The 14,690-nt window shown below is 39.8% G+C and overlaps 5 protein-coding genes across 11 annotated transcripts; 4 read left to right on the top strand and 1 right to left on the bottom strand.

Annotated features, from left to right (window-relative positions):
• The first annotated feature begins 53 nt into the window (after positions 1–53).
• On the top strand, positions 54–796 carry LOC133838442 (small lysine-rich protein 1). Of its 3 annotated transcripts, XM_062269553.1 has the most exons (3): positions 54–299; positions 352–463; positions 660–796. In XM_062269553.1, exons 1-2 carry the CDS (start codon positions 96–98, stop codon positions 418–420), a joined length of 273 nt encoding a protein of 90 aa, XP_062125537.1. In that variant the 5' UTR covers positions 54–95; the 3' UTR covers positions 421–463; positions 660–796. The 3 variants fall into 3 exon arrangements, with proteins under 3 accessions (XP_062125537.1, XP_062125538.1, XP_062125536.1); XM_062269554.1 differs by lacking the exon at positions 352–463 and having other exon boundaries at positions 660–776; XM_062269552.1 differs by lacking the exon at positions 660–796 and having other exon boundaries at positions 352–635.
• Positions 737–3,261, top strand: LOC133838422 (heat shock 70 kDa protein cognate 2). Its single transcript, XM_062269513.1, has 2 exons — positions 737–1,165; positions 1,434–3,261. Exons 1-2 carry the CDS (start codon positions 992–994, stop codon positions 3,162–3,164), a joined length of 1,905 nt encoding a protein of 634 aa, XP_062125497.1. The 5' UTR covers positions 737–991; the 3' UTR covers positions 3,165–3,261.
• Positions 3,262–3,292: 31 nt separating this feature from the next.
• On the top strand, positions 3,293–5,047 carry LOC133838437 (uncharacterized). Its single transcript, XM_062269547.1, has 5 exons — positions 3,293–3,611; positions 3,982–4,105; positions 4,161–4,512; positions 4,565–4,866; positions 4,922–5,047. Exons 1-3 carry the CDS (start codon positions 3,328–3,330, stop codon positions 4,413–4,415), a joined length of 663 nt encoding a protein of 220 aa, XP_062125531.1. The 5' UTR covers positions 3,293–3,327; the 3' UTR covers positions 4,416–4,512; positions 4,565–4,866; positions 4,922–5,047.
• Positions 5,048–5,218: 171 nt separating this feature from the next.
• LOC133838432 (uncharacterized) lies at positions 5,219–12,502 on the top strand. 5 transcript variants are annotated; one of them, XM_062269540.1, is made up of 5 exons: positions 5,219–5,606; positions 5,656–5,910; positions 5,971–6,303; positions 6,365–6,693; positions 6,749–6,869. In XM_062269540.1, exons 1-5 carry the CDS (start codon positions 5,448–5,450, stop codon positions 6,837–6,839), a joined length of 1,167 nt encoding a protein of 388 aa, XP_062125524.1. In that variant the 5' UTR covers positions 5,219–5,447; the 3' UTR covers positions 6,840–6,869. The 5 variants fall into 5 exon arrangements, with proteins under 5 accessions (XP_062125524.1, XP_062125526.1, XP_062125525.1 ...); XM_062269541.1 differs by lacking the exons at positions 5,219–5,606; positions 5,656–5,910; positions 5,971–6,303; positions 6,365–6,693; positions 6,749–6,869 and adding exons at positions 7,997–8,384; positions 11,235–11,489; positions 11,570–11,902; positions 11,965–12,293; positions 12,353–12,502; XM_062269539.1 differs by lacking the exons at positions 5,219–5,606; positions 5,656–5,910; positions 5,971–6,303; positions 6,365–6,693; positions 6,749–6,869 and adding exons at positions 8,124–8,384; positions 8,434–8,688; positions 8,768–9,100; positions 9,162–9,490; positions 9,546–9,666.
• Positions 12,466–14,490, bottom strand: LOC133838429 (methanethiol oxidase). The gene is made up of 6 exons (XM_062269534.1): positions 14,338–14,490; positions 14,075–14,238; positions 13,544–14,013; positions 12,999–13,491; positions 12,790–12,915; positions 12,466–12,727 (listed from the first exon to the last, which is right to left on the bottom strand). Exons 1-6 carry the CDS (start codon positions 14,348–14,350, stop codon positions 12,533–12,535), a joined length of 1,461 nt encoding a protein of 486 aa, XP_062125518.1. The 5' UTR covers positions 14,351–14,490; the 3' UTR covers positions 12,466–12,532.
• Between the last annotated feature and the right edge of the window lie 200 nt (positions 14,491–14,690).

The raw sequence follows: 14,690 nt of genomic DNA on the forward strand, positions 1-14,690 counted from the left end.
ATGGGAGAGCGTTGCCAGGCAGCGATTGTTTGCAGGTAGGCAGTTTAATCGATATGGCAGCATTGCAATTGAATTAGTGACAATTTGAAATATTAATGGCCCCCAAGAGTAAAAAGAAACGTAACAGCAAGGATTCTACATCCAGCAATGCTGGCAGTGGTGAGGGAGAAGATAAGAAAAAAAAGGATGCCGGCGGGGGAGGAAGCAAGAAAAAAGGCGGTGTCGGAAAATCTATAGGATGTGATATTTTCAATGATGCAGCCATGGAGAATGCTTACTATGTGTGTCACAATGTGCAAGTACGTTAAAATAAATTTTTCATGAATGCGAATTTAAGTAGTATGCTTGCAGGATGTCTTAAAATCTCGAGGTTTTCCCTGGCCAGATGGGCAAAAAAAGAAGAAGAAGGGCAAACGTTGATTTTGTATTTTTAAGTTAATTCTACGTCATTAACTTTTATGAAGTATTTGAGTCTTACTAAGTCTATGTATTATGTCCTTTACGAAGACCTCAATTAGTTCGATATTGTTCTATGATAAATCTAGTCGATAAATCACTAATTGAGCTCATAATCTTTACTTATACAGTATACAATTAAAGTTCAATTATAACACATTCCAAGGATATATTTGTTTGAACGCCGTTTCTATTTTTATCAGCCAAATCAAGTCATCATCAATTTCTGGCCAAATTAAATTTCTCAATGCGCCAAACGTCAGCAACAACAAAACTTTCTAGAAACAAACTCGAGAATCTCCAAAAAAATACGAAAACAAAAATCAAAATTGTCGGCGTGTGAAAAATACGATCAAATAAAAATATACAGTCGACTTGTTTTATAGAATTGGCCAAAAGCTGTGCAAGGCAAGTTGCAGCAATAAAATCACAGTGTCGTGTGCGCGATCTGTTTAGTTTGGCATCGACTCTAGAAGCAGCTACATCAGCAGCAAGTGGATATATCCGTTGGATTATAAAGGCAAACATCGTCAACATGGGTAAAACACCGGCTATTGGCATCGATCTGGGCACAACATATTCCTGTGTGGGTGTCTGGCAGAACAACAAAGTGGAGATCATAGCCAACGATCAGGGCAATCGCACAACTCCATCATATGTTGCCTTCAACGAAACTGAGCGTCTGATTGGCGACGCCGCGAAGAATCAGGTGAGTCAGCAATCGGGGATTACATGCTACTCCAAATGTAGTAGTTGTAATTACCAAATAAGAGCATACAAACGCAAATGGATATACAAAAATAATCGCATACGTCTCGCTCTTAATTGGACTATATAGCCATATTTATAGTTAGGCGCATGCATCATCATGAGCATCATCAGAATATTTATGGGAACACCCCACCCATTTGGGTATCTAAATATAGAATTTTTGTTCATTCACTTATTCACATATTTATGTACCATCTCTTGTGCAGGTGGCGATGAATGCCAAGAACACGGTTTTCGATGCGAAACGTTTAATTGGCCGCAAGTACGATGACCAGAAGATACAGGAGGATCTCAAGCACTGGCCTTTCAAGGTCATCAACGATGGTGGCAAGCCCAAAATTGAGGTCGAGTTCAAGGGGGAATCGAAACGTTTTGCTCCCGAAGAGGTCAGCTCCATGGTGCTGACCAAAATGCGCGAGATCGCTGAAGTTTATTTGGGGGCCAAGGTGAAGGATGCCGTCATCACAGTGCCAGCTTATTTCAATGACTCGCAGCGTCAGGCAACCAAAGATGCCGGTTCCATTGCTGGCCTAAATGTGCTGCGCATTATCAATGAGCCGACAGCAGCTGCTTTGGCCTACGGCCTGGACAAGAATCTGAAAGGCGAGCGCAATGTGTTGATCTTCGATTTGGGTGGCGGCACCTTTGATGTGTCCATACTCACCATTGACGAGGGCTCGCTGTTCGAGGTGAAGGCCACAGCCGGCGATACACATCTGGGTGGCGAGGACTTTGACAATCGTCTTGTCAATCATTTTGTAGAGGAGTTCAAGCGCAAGCACAAGAGCAACATTACAACCAATGTTCGTGCTCTGCGTCGACTCCGCACAGCCTGTGAACGGGCCAAGCGTACACTCTCTTCCAGCACGGAGGCATCGTTAGAAATTGATGCGCTACACGAAGGCATCGATTTCTATTCGAAGATTTCCCGTGCTCGCTTCGAGGAGCTAAACATGGATCTGTTCCGGTCAACGCTGCAGCCGGTGGAGCGTGCTCTGAATGATGCCAAGATGGAGAAGAAGGCCATACACGATGTGGTTCTGGTTGGTGGCTCCACGCGCATACCTAAGATACAGCGTCTGCTGCAGGACTTCTTTGGCGGCAAGCAACTCAACTTGTCCATCAATCCCGATGAAGCGGTGGCGTATGGAGCAGCTGTTCAGGCCGCTATCCTCACTGGCGTAGGCAGCTCCCAGATTCAGGATCTGTTGCTGGTCGATGTGGCACCATTGTCGTTGGGTATCGAGACTGCAGGTGGTGTTATGACCAAGCTGGTGGAGCGCAACTCTCGCATTCCCTGCAAGCAGCAGCAAACGTTCACAACGTACAGCGACAATCAGAATGCGGTCACCATTCAAGTGTACGAAGGCGAACGTGCCATGACCAAGGACAACAATCTGCTGGGCACTTTCAATTTAACTGGCATTCCGCCAGCCCCACGCGGTGTGCCCAAGATCGATGTTACCTTTGATCTGAATGCCGATGGCATTTTGAATGTCAGCGCCAAGGATAGCAGCACTGGCAAGTCGGAAAAGATTACCATCACCAACGATAAAGGACGTCTGTCCAAGGCGGAGATTGATCGCATGTTGTCCGAGGCAGAGAAGTACAAGGATGAGGATGAGCAGCAACGCGAGCGAGTGGTTGCGCGCAATACTCTTGAGGGTTACATCTATGGCTGCAAGCAGGCTGTCGAGGAAGCACCAGCCGGTGCTCTTAGCGACGCCGATCGTTCCAAGGTGCGTGACACTTGCGCCAAGGAGAGCTCGTGGTTGGACAGTAATACGCTGGCCGAGAAGGACGAATACGAACATCACATGAAAGAGTGCCAGCGTATCTGTGGTCCCATCATGTCCAAGCTGCATGGCGCTGGCCAGACGCCAAAGGGCAAGCAATCCAACAGCAGCGGCGGACCCACCGTCGAGGAAGTTGATTAAGTGACTGAAACTAAAAGTCTCCTCACATTATTGAACAAATAATTAATGCAATTGAATATGTATTTGGCATTTGAGAATAAATGTAAATTATAAATTAGCAATTCGTTGTTTGCTCCACAGTTTTTCACCAAACAGTCGCCCGAAAGTATCTAGTGCTATTTTGATGGGCGGTCTAAGCAAATACTTTGTGGAGCACGTCAGCAAATGCAGCTGCAATGACCTGGTTCATCCGCACAGCTGTCGGCGAGCTATGCTGCAGAATCTTTTCCATTTTGTCTTTTCGAATATGAAGTATTATCTTCCAATGGCACTCCTGCATCTGGTGAGTCGCAAGTTGCGTGGATTCCATGAGGATTTGCTCCAAGACGCGTCCTGGTACTTCACCCAATTGGTGTCTGGTGGAGTGTTGAATGGCTACCTCATAGCTACATTCATTTGCATGATGCGGTATGTAGAAACATAAAAAAAGCAATGAAAGTATCTGCTATGTTGTGCAAAAGATACAATATCTGAGAAGTGCAGATATCATTAGCATACTCACATTTGTATAATGCGTTATATGAGTTGCTTAATTAAGGCAAAAGATACAATATCTTTCGAATGCTCATTTTTTGTGCGACACTTAAGAATACAGAAACAATAGTCAATGGACTCGAGTACTTTGACTTCAGTTGCAGCTATCTTTAAACGATTTAAAATGTTTATTTTTTAATAAAACTAAGCAAAATTGCGCAGCACGTACTAATCTTATCGATGCTAAAGAGGCAGTTTAGGCACCGTACCAGATTTATCTAAAAGTCGTCTTATATCTTGCCAGTAATTTCCTAGGTGAGTTTCGCTACTCCACGTTAGTGTTTGCACCTTCCGTCTTGGGTGGCCTCTTGACCGCCTATTTACCGAAGCGTGTTAAAAATGTGGAGCACACGGGAATATTTCAGTCCGTAAGTAATTAAAGTTTTTTCATAATAATGTTATTTATGCTCATTTTTGTCTTAGTTAATAGAAAGTTTTTTGCTGCAACGTGGAAATTTTGTGACGAAACTGTTAGCTTCCTCGCTGACACTGCAAACTTTGGTCTTTATGGTCTGCAGCGCCGTCGTTCTGTTGGGTAAGGAGCGTCGCTGGCACAATGGCTTCTGGTTTCTAACCCCAGAGGCTGTGCCACCAAGTGATGCCTCCAATTTGGGATTGTATATACTGCAGGGGAATGCGCAAGTATTTGCTCATTGGCTTTGCATTGGACAGTTTTAAGGCGTTGCTCGGTTGCATCAAAAGCGGGCATTGGCAGTTAAGACAGTTTCGTTTGGAATCTATGGCTTGGCTTGGCTGCTATGCGGGCATCTATCGGGTAAATCATAACAATCTTTACTTAATTACTTACTTTACTGTACAATTTGAAGAGTATACTTTGCTATCTGCGAGGACAACGAGCTATTAACGAAACGCAGCTGCGAGTACTGGCTGCATTTGTCGGAGGCATCAGCTACCTGTGCTTTCCCAAGCTCACTATTCTCAGTTATGCTCTGCTTGAGACTGGTCGAACTATTGGGGGCAAGTACAAGAGTGACAAAAGAAATCGCCTTGGCATTACCGATGTGATCTTTCCATTTGCGCTGGCCTATCTTATCCATACATACGTTTTCTATCCTAAGAAAATCAGCGGCTTAGGCGGCATCATTATAGATAGCACAACAGCCAACTAGTAAGTTTCCTAATTAAACTTTTCAGATCTATAATTTATATTTTTTTCTTTGCAGTGGCAGCAACATTAGAAACCGCTTGCAGAAAATCTATCCATTTTTTGCAGAGAATTCTTAGGAACATTATTTTTTTTGAACTAATTAAAGGTTATTATATTAAGTGTCTTTCTTATTACAAAAGAACCCATGCTCAAAAAATCTTAATAATTTAACAATACATTGCATTTCAGCAAAATAAAAAAAAAATAATAATTTACAATCATATTAATAACTACAACTATTGATTGTTATTAGCAAGAACATTTTTTCTATTGCAATAACTTATTCGTTATTCATTTTTAAACAATAAAAGAAAACGAGCTAGTTATGCTAAAATACTTAAACCTTCAGTAATAGATACTCGACATGAAGAATGCATATGTGAGTTTGTTTTGAAAACTGCATAATAAGTGGCGTTTTAACCTACAACTTGAACCTGACAGTGTCCAAGAAGCGGTTCGTTTCGATTTTAGTCTGGGTTCGGATCTCAGTTCAGTGTTGATTGCGGAACTTGAATCAGCAATTTTAAAAACTGAAAACGAAAATGGTTGCGCACAGCAAAATTTTTGAGTTGCCCTTATGTCGTATGCATTGTGCAGGAGTTGTCCACTCCCTTCCCCATCAGACCTGTACGGAGGCTTACATCTGGAATATTTATCGCAATCATGTGTCCAGTTGCAAATATTATTTTCCTTTATTGTTGGTGAGTTACTTAAAATCGCCTTTGTACTTTCAATTAAAATCTTCGGCAGATTCCGTTGCTTATGCAATGCAACAAATTGAATAGGAAACGCGTGTGGTTCGCAGTGAGAAACTATCTTGAAACTTCGTGTTTAGGGGCGATGATAAATGCCACAACCTACTATTTCATGTGCATCTTTAGACAGCTGAATGGACGGTTTGTTTGGGCGTTTACACCATTTATTTCTAACTTATTGGGAACGCAACTCATCTGGTTAGCGTCACCAAAAGTGGTGCAATTTTATTGCACCGGCATTTTGCATGCAGTAAGTGGAAATTACTTAAAAGTTAAAAGGACATCTTACTTACTATAACCATGATTACAGTCACTGGAGTCTATTTTGAGGCAACTGAACTTGGGAGTCGTACATTCCCATCTATCTCGCACTTTGGTGTTCATGTTGTGCTCGATCATCGTGCTGCGTGGACAACAAGCACATGGATACTCGGATTTCTGGTTCATTAGGCCAAAACAATTACCGCAAGATTACCATAAGCGATCCATCGAGCAGCGTATGAAGGATGGTCTACTAGAATTACGCGCCTATCTGGGCTTTGGTTTGGGTATGGATTTATTCAGTGCTGTGGTAAACAGAAAAATGGGAAAGATCAATTTGAAATCTACACGTTTTTTGGTCAGTTATATGGGCATCTATAAGGTGAGCTCATCAACACAAATTGCAAGCTATAAAAATATAATTTAAAAATGTTTTCGTTTAGGTTCTACAATGTTTGCTAATAGACCACATGGATGTAAATCAAACAAATTTACTTGCAGCATTTTTAAGTGGCGGTGCCTTTTGGTTTATAAAGCAAATACCCTTAACCCTTATGTCGTTCGCTGTGGTTGTTGCAACCCAAGTGCTGTGGAAAGAGTTTTGTGCCACGGATGCATCTAAAAGTCAACTTCGATCTGGTCTCCAATGCATACCGTGGGCCAAATTGTTAATACCACCAAATCTGGCATATTTGACACACATCAATGTCTTCCAAAGAGCAAAGATCAGCAAGTTGGCAATGTCTTTTATCGAGAACACATGTGAATTCAAGTAAGTCAATAATAAAGATAATTATGTATAAAGTAATTATAATTTTTTCGTTTAGCGCTTTACGTATATCCAATCTGCTGTCGCTTTCCATTGAAGAAATATTGGACATATTCAGCAAACTTCCAGAGAGGCCATTCTTATTTTAAATTTAAAGTGGGTTGTGTGAACTGGCAATTTAAAGGGGGAAATAAAACACTTTTAATTTTATGTTGGAATTGTATGAAATGCACAGCAAATTAAGATTCATTGTACAGCCAAAAGTCAGACTAGGTCTATATGGCCTCTTGCCAAAGTCCACCAAGTCCTTATTCAATGTCATGCCGCAGAGAATACCATATCGGAATAACACTATAGAAACACGAGACTTAGTGAAATTAAATGAACCTTCTAAGAGGTGTGCTCATCTGCTTATCCCAAGGTGAATAGAATGAAGATGTGGGTGGGACAATGGCTTCTAGTTTCTAACCCCAGGGGCTGTGCCACAAACTGATGCCTCCAATTTGGGATTGTATATACTGCAGGGAATGCGAAAGTATTTGCTCATTGGCTTGGCACTGGACAGTTTTAAGGCATTGCTCGGTTGCATAAAAAGTGGGCAGATAATCATGATAATATTTACTTAATTACTTGCTTTAATGTACAATTCGAAGAGCATTCTTTGCTAATTGCGAGGACAACGAGCTATTAACGAAACACAGCTGCGAGTATTGGCTGCATTTGTCGGAGGCATCAGCTCCCTGTGCTTTCCCAAGCTCACTATTCTCAGTTATGCTCTGCTTGAGACTGGTCGAACTATTGGGGGCAAGTACAAGAGTGACAAAAGAAATCGCCTTGGCATTACCGATGTGATCTTTCCATTTGGGCTGGCCTATATTATCCATATATACGTTTTCTATCCTAAGAAAATCAGCGGCCTAGGCGACATCATTATAGATAGCACTACAGCCAACTAGTAAGTTTCCTAATTAAACTTTTCAGATCTATAATTTATATTTTTTTCTTTGCAGTGGCAGCAACATTAGAAACCGCTTGCAGAAAATCTATCCATTTTTTGCAGAGAATTCTTAGGAACATTATTTTTTTGAACTAATTAAAGGTTATTATATTAAGTGTCTTTCTTATTACAAAAGAACCCATGCTCAAAAAATCTTAATAATTTAACAATACATTGCATTTCAGCAAAATAAAAAAAAAATAATAATTTACAATCATATTAATAACTACAACTATTGATTGTTATTAGCAAGAACATTTTTTCTATTGCAATAACTTATTCGTTATTCATTTTTAAACAATAAAAGAAAACGAGCTAGTTATGCTAAAATACTTAAACCTTCAGTAATAGATACTCGACATGAAGAATGCATATGTGAGTTTGTTTTGAAAACTGCATAATAAGTGGCGTTTTAACCTACAACTTGAACCTGACAGTGTCCAAGAAGCGGTTCGTTTCGATTTTAGTCTGGGTTCGGATCTCAGTTCAGTGTTGATTGCGGAACTTGAATCAGCAATTTTAAAAACTGAAAACGAAAATGGTTGCGCACAGCAAAATTTTTGAGTTGCCCTTATGTCGTATGCATTGTGCAGGAGTTGTCCACTCCCTTCCCCATCAGACCTGTACGGAGGCTTACATCTGGAATATTTATCGCAATCATGTGTCCAGTTGCAAATATTATTTTCCTTTATTGTTGGTGAGTTACTTAAAATCGCCTTTGTACTTTCAATTAAAATCTTCGGCAGATTCCGTTGCTTATGCAATGCAACAAATTGAATAGGAAACGCGTGTGGTTCGCAGTGAGAAACTATCTTGAAACTTCGTGTTTAGGGGCGATGATAAATGCCACAACCTACTATTTCATGTGCATCTTTAGACAGCTGAATGGACGGTTTGTTTGGGCGTTTACACCATTTATTTCTAACTTATTGGGAACGCAACTCATCTGGTTGGCGTCACCAAAAGTGGTGCAATTTCTTTGCACCGGCATTGTGCATGCAGTAAGTGGAAATTACTTAAAAGGGTATCTTACCTAAATTATTTAAAAAAGGGATCTTACTTATTATAAACTGATTACAGTCACTGGAGACTATTTTGAGGCAACTGAACTTGGGAGTCGTACATTCCCATCTATCTCGCACTTTTGTGTTCATGTTGTGCTCGATCATCGTGCTGCGTGGACAACAAGCACATGGATACTCGGATTTCTGGTTCATTAGGCCAAAACAATTACCGCAAGATTACCATAAGCGATCCATCGAGCAGCGTATGAAGGATGGTCTACTAGAATTACGCGCCTATCTGGGCTTTGGTTTGGGTATGGATTTATTCAGTGCTGTGGTAAACAGAAAAATGGGAAAGATCAATTTGAAATCTACACGTTTTTTGGTCAGTTATATGGGCATCTATAAGGTGAGCTCATCAACACAAATTGCAAGCTATAAAAATATAATTTAAAAATGTTTTCGTTTAGGTTCTACAATGTTTGCTAATAGACCACATGGATGTAAAACACACAAATTTACTTGCAGCATTTTTAAGTGGCGGTGCCTTCTGGTTTGTCAAGCAAATACCCTTAACCCTTATGTCGTTCGCTGTGGTTGTTGCCACCCAAGTGCTGTGGAAAGAGTTTTGTGCCACGGATGCATCTAAAAGTCAACTTCGATCTGGTCTCCAATGCATACCGTGGGCCAAATTGTTAATACCACCAAATCTGGCATATTTGACACACATCAATGTCTTCCAAAGAGCAAAGATCAGCAAGTTGGCAATGTCTTTTATCGAGAACACATGTGAATTCAAGTAAGTCAATAATAAAGATAATTATGTATAAAGTAATTATAATTTTTTCGTTTAGCGCTTTACGTATATCCAATCTGCTGTCGCTTTCCATTGAAGAAATATTGGACATATTCAGCAAACTTCCAGAGAGGCCATTCTTATTTTAAATTTAAAGTGGGTTGTGTGAACTGGCAATTTAAAGGGGAAATAAAACACTTTTAATTTTATGTTGGAATTGTATGAAATGCACAGCAAATTAAGATTCATTGTACAGCCAAAAGTCAGACTAGGTCTATATGGCCTCTTGCCAAAGTCCACCAAGTCCTTATTCAATGTCATGCCGCAGAGAATACCATATCGGAATAACACTATAGAAACACGAGACTTAGTGAAATTAAATGAACCTTCTAAGAGGTGTGCTCATCTGCTTATCCCAAGGTGAATAGAATGAAGATGTGGGTGGGACAATGGCTTCTAGTTTCTAACCCCAGGGGGCTGTGCCACAAACTGATGCCTCCAATTTGGGATTGTATATACTGCAGGGAATGCGAAAGTATTTGCTCATTGGCTTGGCACTGGACAGTTTTAAGGCATTGCTCGGTTGCATAAAAAGTGGGCAGATAATCATGATAATATTTACTTAATTACTTGCTTTAATGTACAATTCGAAGAGCATTCTTTGCTAATTGCGAGGACAACGAGCTATTAACGAAACACAGCTGCGAGTATTGGCTGCATTTGTCGGAGGCATCAGCTCCCTGTGCTTTCCCAAGCTCACTATTTTCAGTTATGCTTGAGACTGGTCGAACTATTGGGGGCAAGTACAAGAGTGACAAAAGAAATCGCCTTGGCATTACCGATGTGATCTTTCCATTTGGGCTGGCCTATATTATCCATATATACGTTTTCTATCCTAAGAAAATCAGCGGCCTAGGCGACATCATTATAGATAGCACTACAGCCAACTAGTAAGTTTCCTAATTAAACTTTTCAGATCTATAATTTACATTTTCTTCTTTGCAGTGGCAGCAACATTAGAAACCGCTTGCAGAAAATCTATCCATTTTGTGCAGATAATTCTTGTGATCTTTTGAATTCTTTAAAACTAATTAATATTTATTATGTTAAAGTGTTTTTCTATTTAATAAAAAAAACCCCAAAGCTCCAAAAATCTTAATAATTTAACAATATTTGTAAGCAACATAAAAAATTAATGACTTAAAAAAATATTAATAACTAGATATATTGTTTATTTAATAGCAAGAAATTTGTTTATCTTTAGCAATAACTTTTATACTATTTATTTGTCAGTAATAAAAGAAAAGAAAACGAGCTAGTTATGCTTAAGTACTTAAACCTTCAGTAATAGATACCCGCCATAAAAAAATATATATGTGTATTCGAAAACTGCTTTATAATTGGCGTTTTAACCCCCAACTTGAACCTGACAGTGTCCAAGCAGATGTTCAGATCGGTTTTAGTCTGGGATCGGCTCTCAGTTCAGTGTTGGTTGCAGAACTTGAATCAGCAGTTTGAAAATCTGAAAACGAAAATGGTTGCGAGTAGCAAGCTTTTTGAGTTGCCCTTATGTCGTAAGCATTGTGCAGGCGTTATTCACTCCCTGCCCCATCAAACCTGTACGGAGGCTTACATCTGGAATATTTATCGTAATCATGTGTCCAGTTGCAAATATTATTTTCCTTTATTATTGGCAAGTAATTTAAAATAACCTTTGTATCTTAATATTATTAAAAATCTTCGGCAGATTCCGTTGCTTATGCAATACAACAAATTGAATAGGAAGCGCGTGTGGTTCGCAGTGCGAAACTATCTAGAAACTTCGTGTTTAGGGGCCATAATTAATGCAACAACCTACTATTTAGTTTGCATCTTTAGACAGCTGAATGGACGGTTTGTTTGGGCGTTTACACCATTTATTTCTAACTTATTGGGAACGCAACTCATCTGGTTGGCGTCACCAAAAGTGGTGCAATTTCTTTGCACCGGCATTGTGCATGCAGTAAGTGGAAATTACTTAAAAGGGTATCTTACCTAAATTATTTAAAAAAAGGGATCTTACTTATTATAAACTGATTACAGTCACTGGAGACTATTTTGAGGCAACTGAACTTGGGAGTCGTACATTCCCATCTATCTCGCACTTTTGTGTTCATGTTGTGCTCGATCATCGTGCTGCGTGGACAACAAGCACATGGATACTCGGATTTCTGGTTCATTAGGCCAAAACAATTACCGCAAGATTACCATAAGCGATCCATCGAGCAGCGTATGAAGGATGGTCTACTAGAATTACGCGCCTATCTGGGCTTTGGTTTGGGTATGGATTTATTCAGTGCTGTGGTAAACAGAAAAATGGGAAAGATCAATTTGAAATCTACACGTTTTTTGGTCAGTTATATGGGCATCTATAAGGTGAGCTCATCAACACAAATTGCAAGCTATAAAAATATAATTTTAAAAATGTTTTCGTTTAGGTTCTACAATGTTTGCTAATAGACCACATGGATGTAAAACACACAAATTTACTTGCAGCATTTTTAAGTGGCGGTGCCTTCTGGTTTGTCAAGCAAATACCCTTAACCCTTATGTCGTTCGCTGTGGTTGTTGCCACCCAAGTGCTGTGGAAAGAGTTTTGTGCCACGGATGCATCTAAAAGTCAACTTCGATCTGGTCTCCAATGCATACCGTGGGCCAAATTGCTAATACCACCAAATCTGGCATATTTGACACACATCAATATCTTCCAAAGAGCAAAGGTCAGCAAATTGGCAATGTCTTTTATTGGAAACACATGTGAATTCAAGTAAGTCAATGACAAAGATTATTATGTATGATTAAAGTAATGATAATCTTTTCGTTTAGCGATTTACGTATATCCAATATGCTGTCGCTTTCCACTGAAGAAATAATGGACATATTCAGCAAACTTCCAGAGAGACCATTCTTATTTTAAATTAAAATTGTGTTGTGTGAAATGGTATTTATAAAAGGGAAATAAAAACTTTTATTTTTATGTTGCAATCGTTTCAAATACAGCGCCAATTAAGATTCATTGACCAGCCAAATGTCAGAGGTGCAATCTCCACCTGGATATCGCATTTCATGTGGCAGACTAGGTCCATATGGCTCCTTGCCAAAGTCCACCAAGAAATCTTCATTCAATGTCATGCCGCCGTTATCCACATCGACATCAATGAGAACCACATGTCCACCCCTCGACACCATATCGGGATAAAACTATAAGCAAAACATCTATCAACTTAGTGGAATGAAATAATTCTTCTAAAAAGGTTGCTGACCTGCTTATCCCAGGGTGAATAAAGTGAAGATGAGACATACAAACGCTTGCCATCCAGGGAAAGCTGCATCATTTGCGGGCCACCTTCCAAACGACGACCCTTGATATAGCGAGGAGCTGGTCTTTCCTGTAAGAATATATACATATAAATATATATATAACATGGTACATTATATAATATTATATAACTTGATTCTTAACTCAACCTACAGTCAATTCTTTATCCTCTTTAACAACAACGTTGGGCAGATCACTGCAAATGGCACCTCCCAAAAACAATTGGCCAGTGAGTTTAGGATTCTCTGGATCGGTTATATCGTATTGCCGAACGTCACCATGACGCCAACAGTTTACATAAAGGAATCTATCATCCAGAGAAATAATAATATCCGAAATCATGCCACCCATTTCCGTTGCAGTGCCACTTCCAGTATCAACAAGCTTTTGTGGTATATCTATAACTTTTTTCACATCAAACTCATCCGAGTCAGATCTCTTTTTAAAGTAAAACACCTTGGCATTCAAGGCACATCCAACATATCCATCGGGACGTTTAGGATCGTGCAGGAAACGAACCTCCAATGGTGTGAAGCCATCGTGACCCAAATCAACGGTCTGATATAGTGTTTGAGTTGACCATTTATAGAAGTTAAGTCTGCATCCATATTGGGATAGATCCTTCGCATCTTCAGGTTTCCAACCACTGTAATTTCCGAGATTAAAATATGTATAATTCAAAGTGATTGAATACAAACCGTCGAAACTTGTTGGGAGCTCCCCATTCGGTTGAGACCATAACATCATAATAGGGCTGGTACCAAAAATCATAACCACAAGGCGCCACCTTCTCCCCCTTGGTCCATGTTCCAACACAGTTAAATTCAGAGTCAAAGAGAATAAAATCGCCCTTGGCATATCCCTCGGCATCACCCAGTACAGATATCATGATGTTTCCATTGGCTAAGCAATGAGTTGTGTGCGGAGCAGTCACATTGTGACTCTTCAAGACGTCGCCATTTATCTCCTTCACGATCTCGGGCTTTCGTGGATCTGTTGCCACGTCAAGTACGTAAATGAAATCTGAATTGATTGCCGGCAACACTAGGCGATTTCTCTTTGGCACCGATTTGGCGTTCTTATCCACAACATAACAGCTGGAGCAAGCATTCCAACCGGAGTGGTGCAACTCGTTTCCCTTGCGATTGGTAAAGGTGCGATGAACAATCTAAAATAGATGCACCATTTAATTTACAGAACGTTTTTGAGTGAAAAATATATTTACTTACCTGACAATATGTGGGGCTAGAAGGGTCCACATCAATGGTAGACAGATAATCGCCGTGCTCTTCTTCCAAATTAGGTTGAATCGTCACCGTATAGAGTAGAGTCTCTCGGGGTCCATTTTTCATAGCATCAAGTGGAGTTGCGTAACCGGGACCATGGCAACAGGCTGCAAATACATATACATATTCATTTATCAGTAGAGTTTACTATTTTTGGCATTTACCTTTGATCACATCTGTGTATATGTAAAATAATTAAGTCTTACTTTTGTCCGACATTATCGATTCTCTTTAGCACGTTGTTATTGCTCAAAGCAAAGCGAGATACTGCGTCGCATAGGAATGAGAATTTGCTTTTAAGTGTTTGTTATCGCCCGGTTTTGAGCAAGCATTTAATTCAGTAGCAAAACAAATACAAATACATGTGTACATACTCGTATGATCAATTGTTTGCGGCTCTCTTCATTGACTCTTGTAGAGCTAAATAAAAACAAAAACCCGTATACGAACTTATAAATTGATAAAACATAAGATACAACTATACATACTTCGTGCCAGGAGATACCAGGAGAATTACATTATGCAAATATCTATATCGCTCTTAAAGCAAGCAAAGAGA

Source organism: Drosophila sulfurigaster, chromosome 2R (assembly GCF_023558435.1).
Source record: "Drosophila sulfurigaster albostrigata strain 15112-1811.04 chromosome 2R, ASM2355843v2, whole genome shotgun sequence".
NCBI classification, from domain to species: Eukaryota; Metazoa; Arthropoda; class Insecta; order Diptera; family Drosophilidae; genus Drosophila; species Drosophila sulfurigaster.

Excerpts from the sequence above, each read along its gene's own strand:
- LOC133838442 (XM_062269553.1), top strand. The coding sequence starts at position 96 with ATGGCCCCCAAGAGTAAAAAGAAACGTAACAGCAAGGATTCTACATCC. Across the intron at positions 300-351 it reads ATGTGTGTCACAATGTGCAA|GATGTCTTAAAATCTCGAGG; the intron begins GTACGTTAAAAT and ends GTATGCTTGCAG.
- LOC133838422 (XM_062269513.1), top strand. The coding sequence starts at position 992 with ATGGGTAAAACACCGGCTATTGGCATCGATCTGGGCACAACATATTCC. Across the intron at positions 1,166-1,433 it reads GCGACGCCGCGAAGAATCAG|GTGGCGATGAATGCCAAGAA; the intron begins GTGAGTCAGCAA and ends TCTCTTGTGCAG.
- LOC133838437 (XM_062269547.1), top strand. The coding sequence starts at position 3,328 with ATGGGCGGTCTAAGCAAATACTTTGTGGAGCACGTCAGCAAATGCAGC. Across the intron at positions 3,612-3,981 it reads ACATTCATTTGCATGATGCG|TAATTTCCTAGGTGAGTTTC; the intron begins GTATGTAGAAAC and ends ATATCTTGCCAG. Across the intron at positions 4,106-4,160 it reads ACACGGGAATATTTCAGTCC|TTAATAGAAAGTTTTTTGCT; the intron begins GTAAGTAATTAA and ends TTTTTGTCTTAG.
- LOC133838432 (XM_062269540.1), top strand. The coding sequence starts at position 5,448 with ATGGTTGCGCACAGCAAAATTTTTGAGTTGCCCTTATGTCGTATGCAT. Across the intron at positions 5,911-5,970 it reads GCACCGGCATTTTGCATGCA|TCACTGGAGTCTATTTTGAG; the intron begins GTAAGTGGAAAT and ends CCATGATTACAG. Across the intron at positions 6,694-6,748 it reads GAGAACACATGTGAATTCAA|CGCTTTACGTATATCCAATC; the intron begins GTAAGTCAATAA and ends TTTTTCGTTTAG.
- LOC133838429 (XM_062269534.1), bottom strand. Across the intron at positions 13,492-13,543 it reads GCTCCCAACAAGTTTCGACG|TGGTTGGAAACCTGAAGATG; the intron begins GTTTGTATTCAA and ends CGGAAATTACAG. Across the intron at positions 12,916-12,998 it reads AAGAGGATAAAGAATTGACT|GAAAGACCAGCTCCTCGCTA; the intron begins GTAGGTTGAGTT and ends ATATTCTTACAG.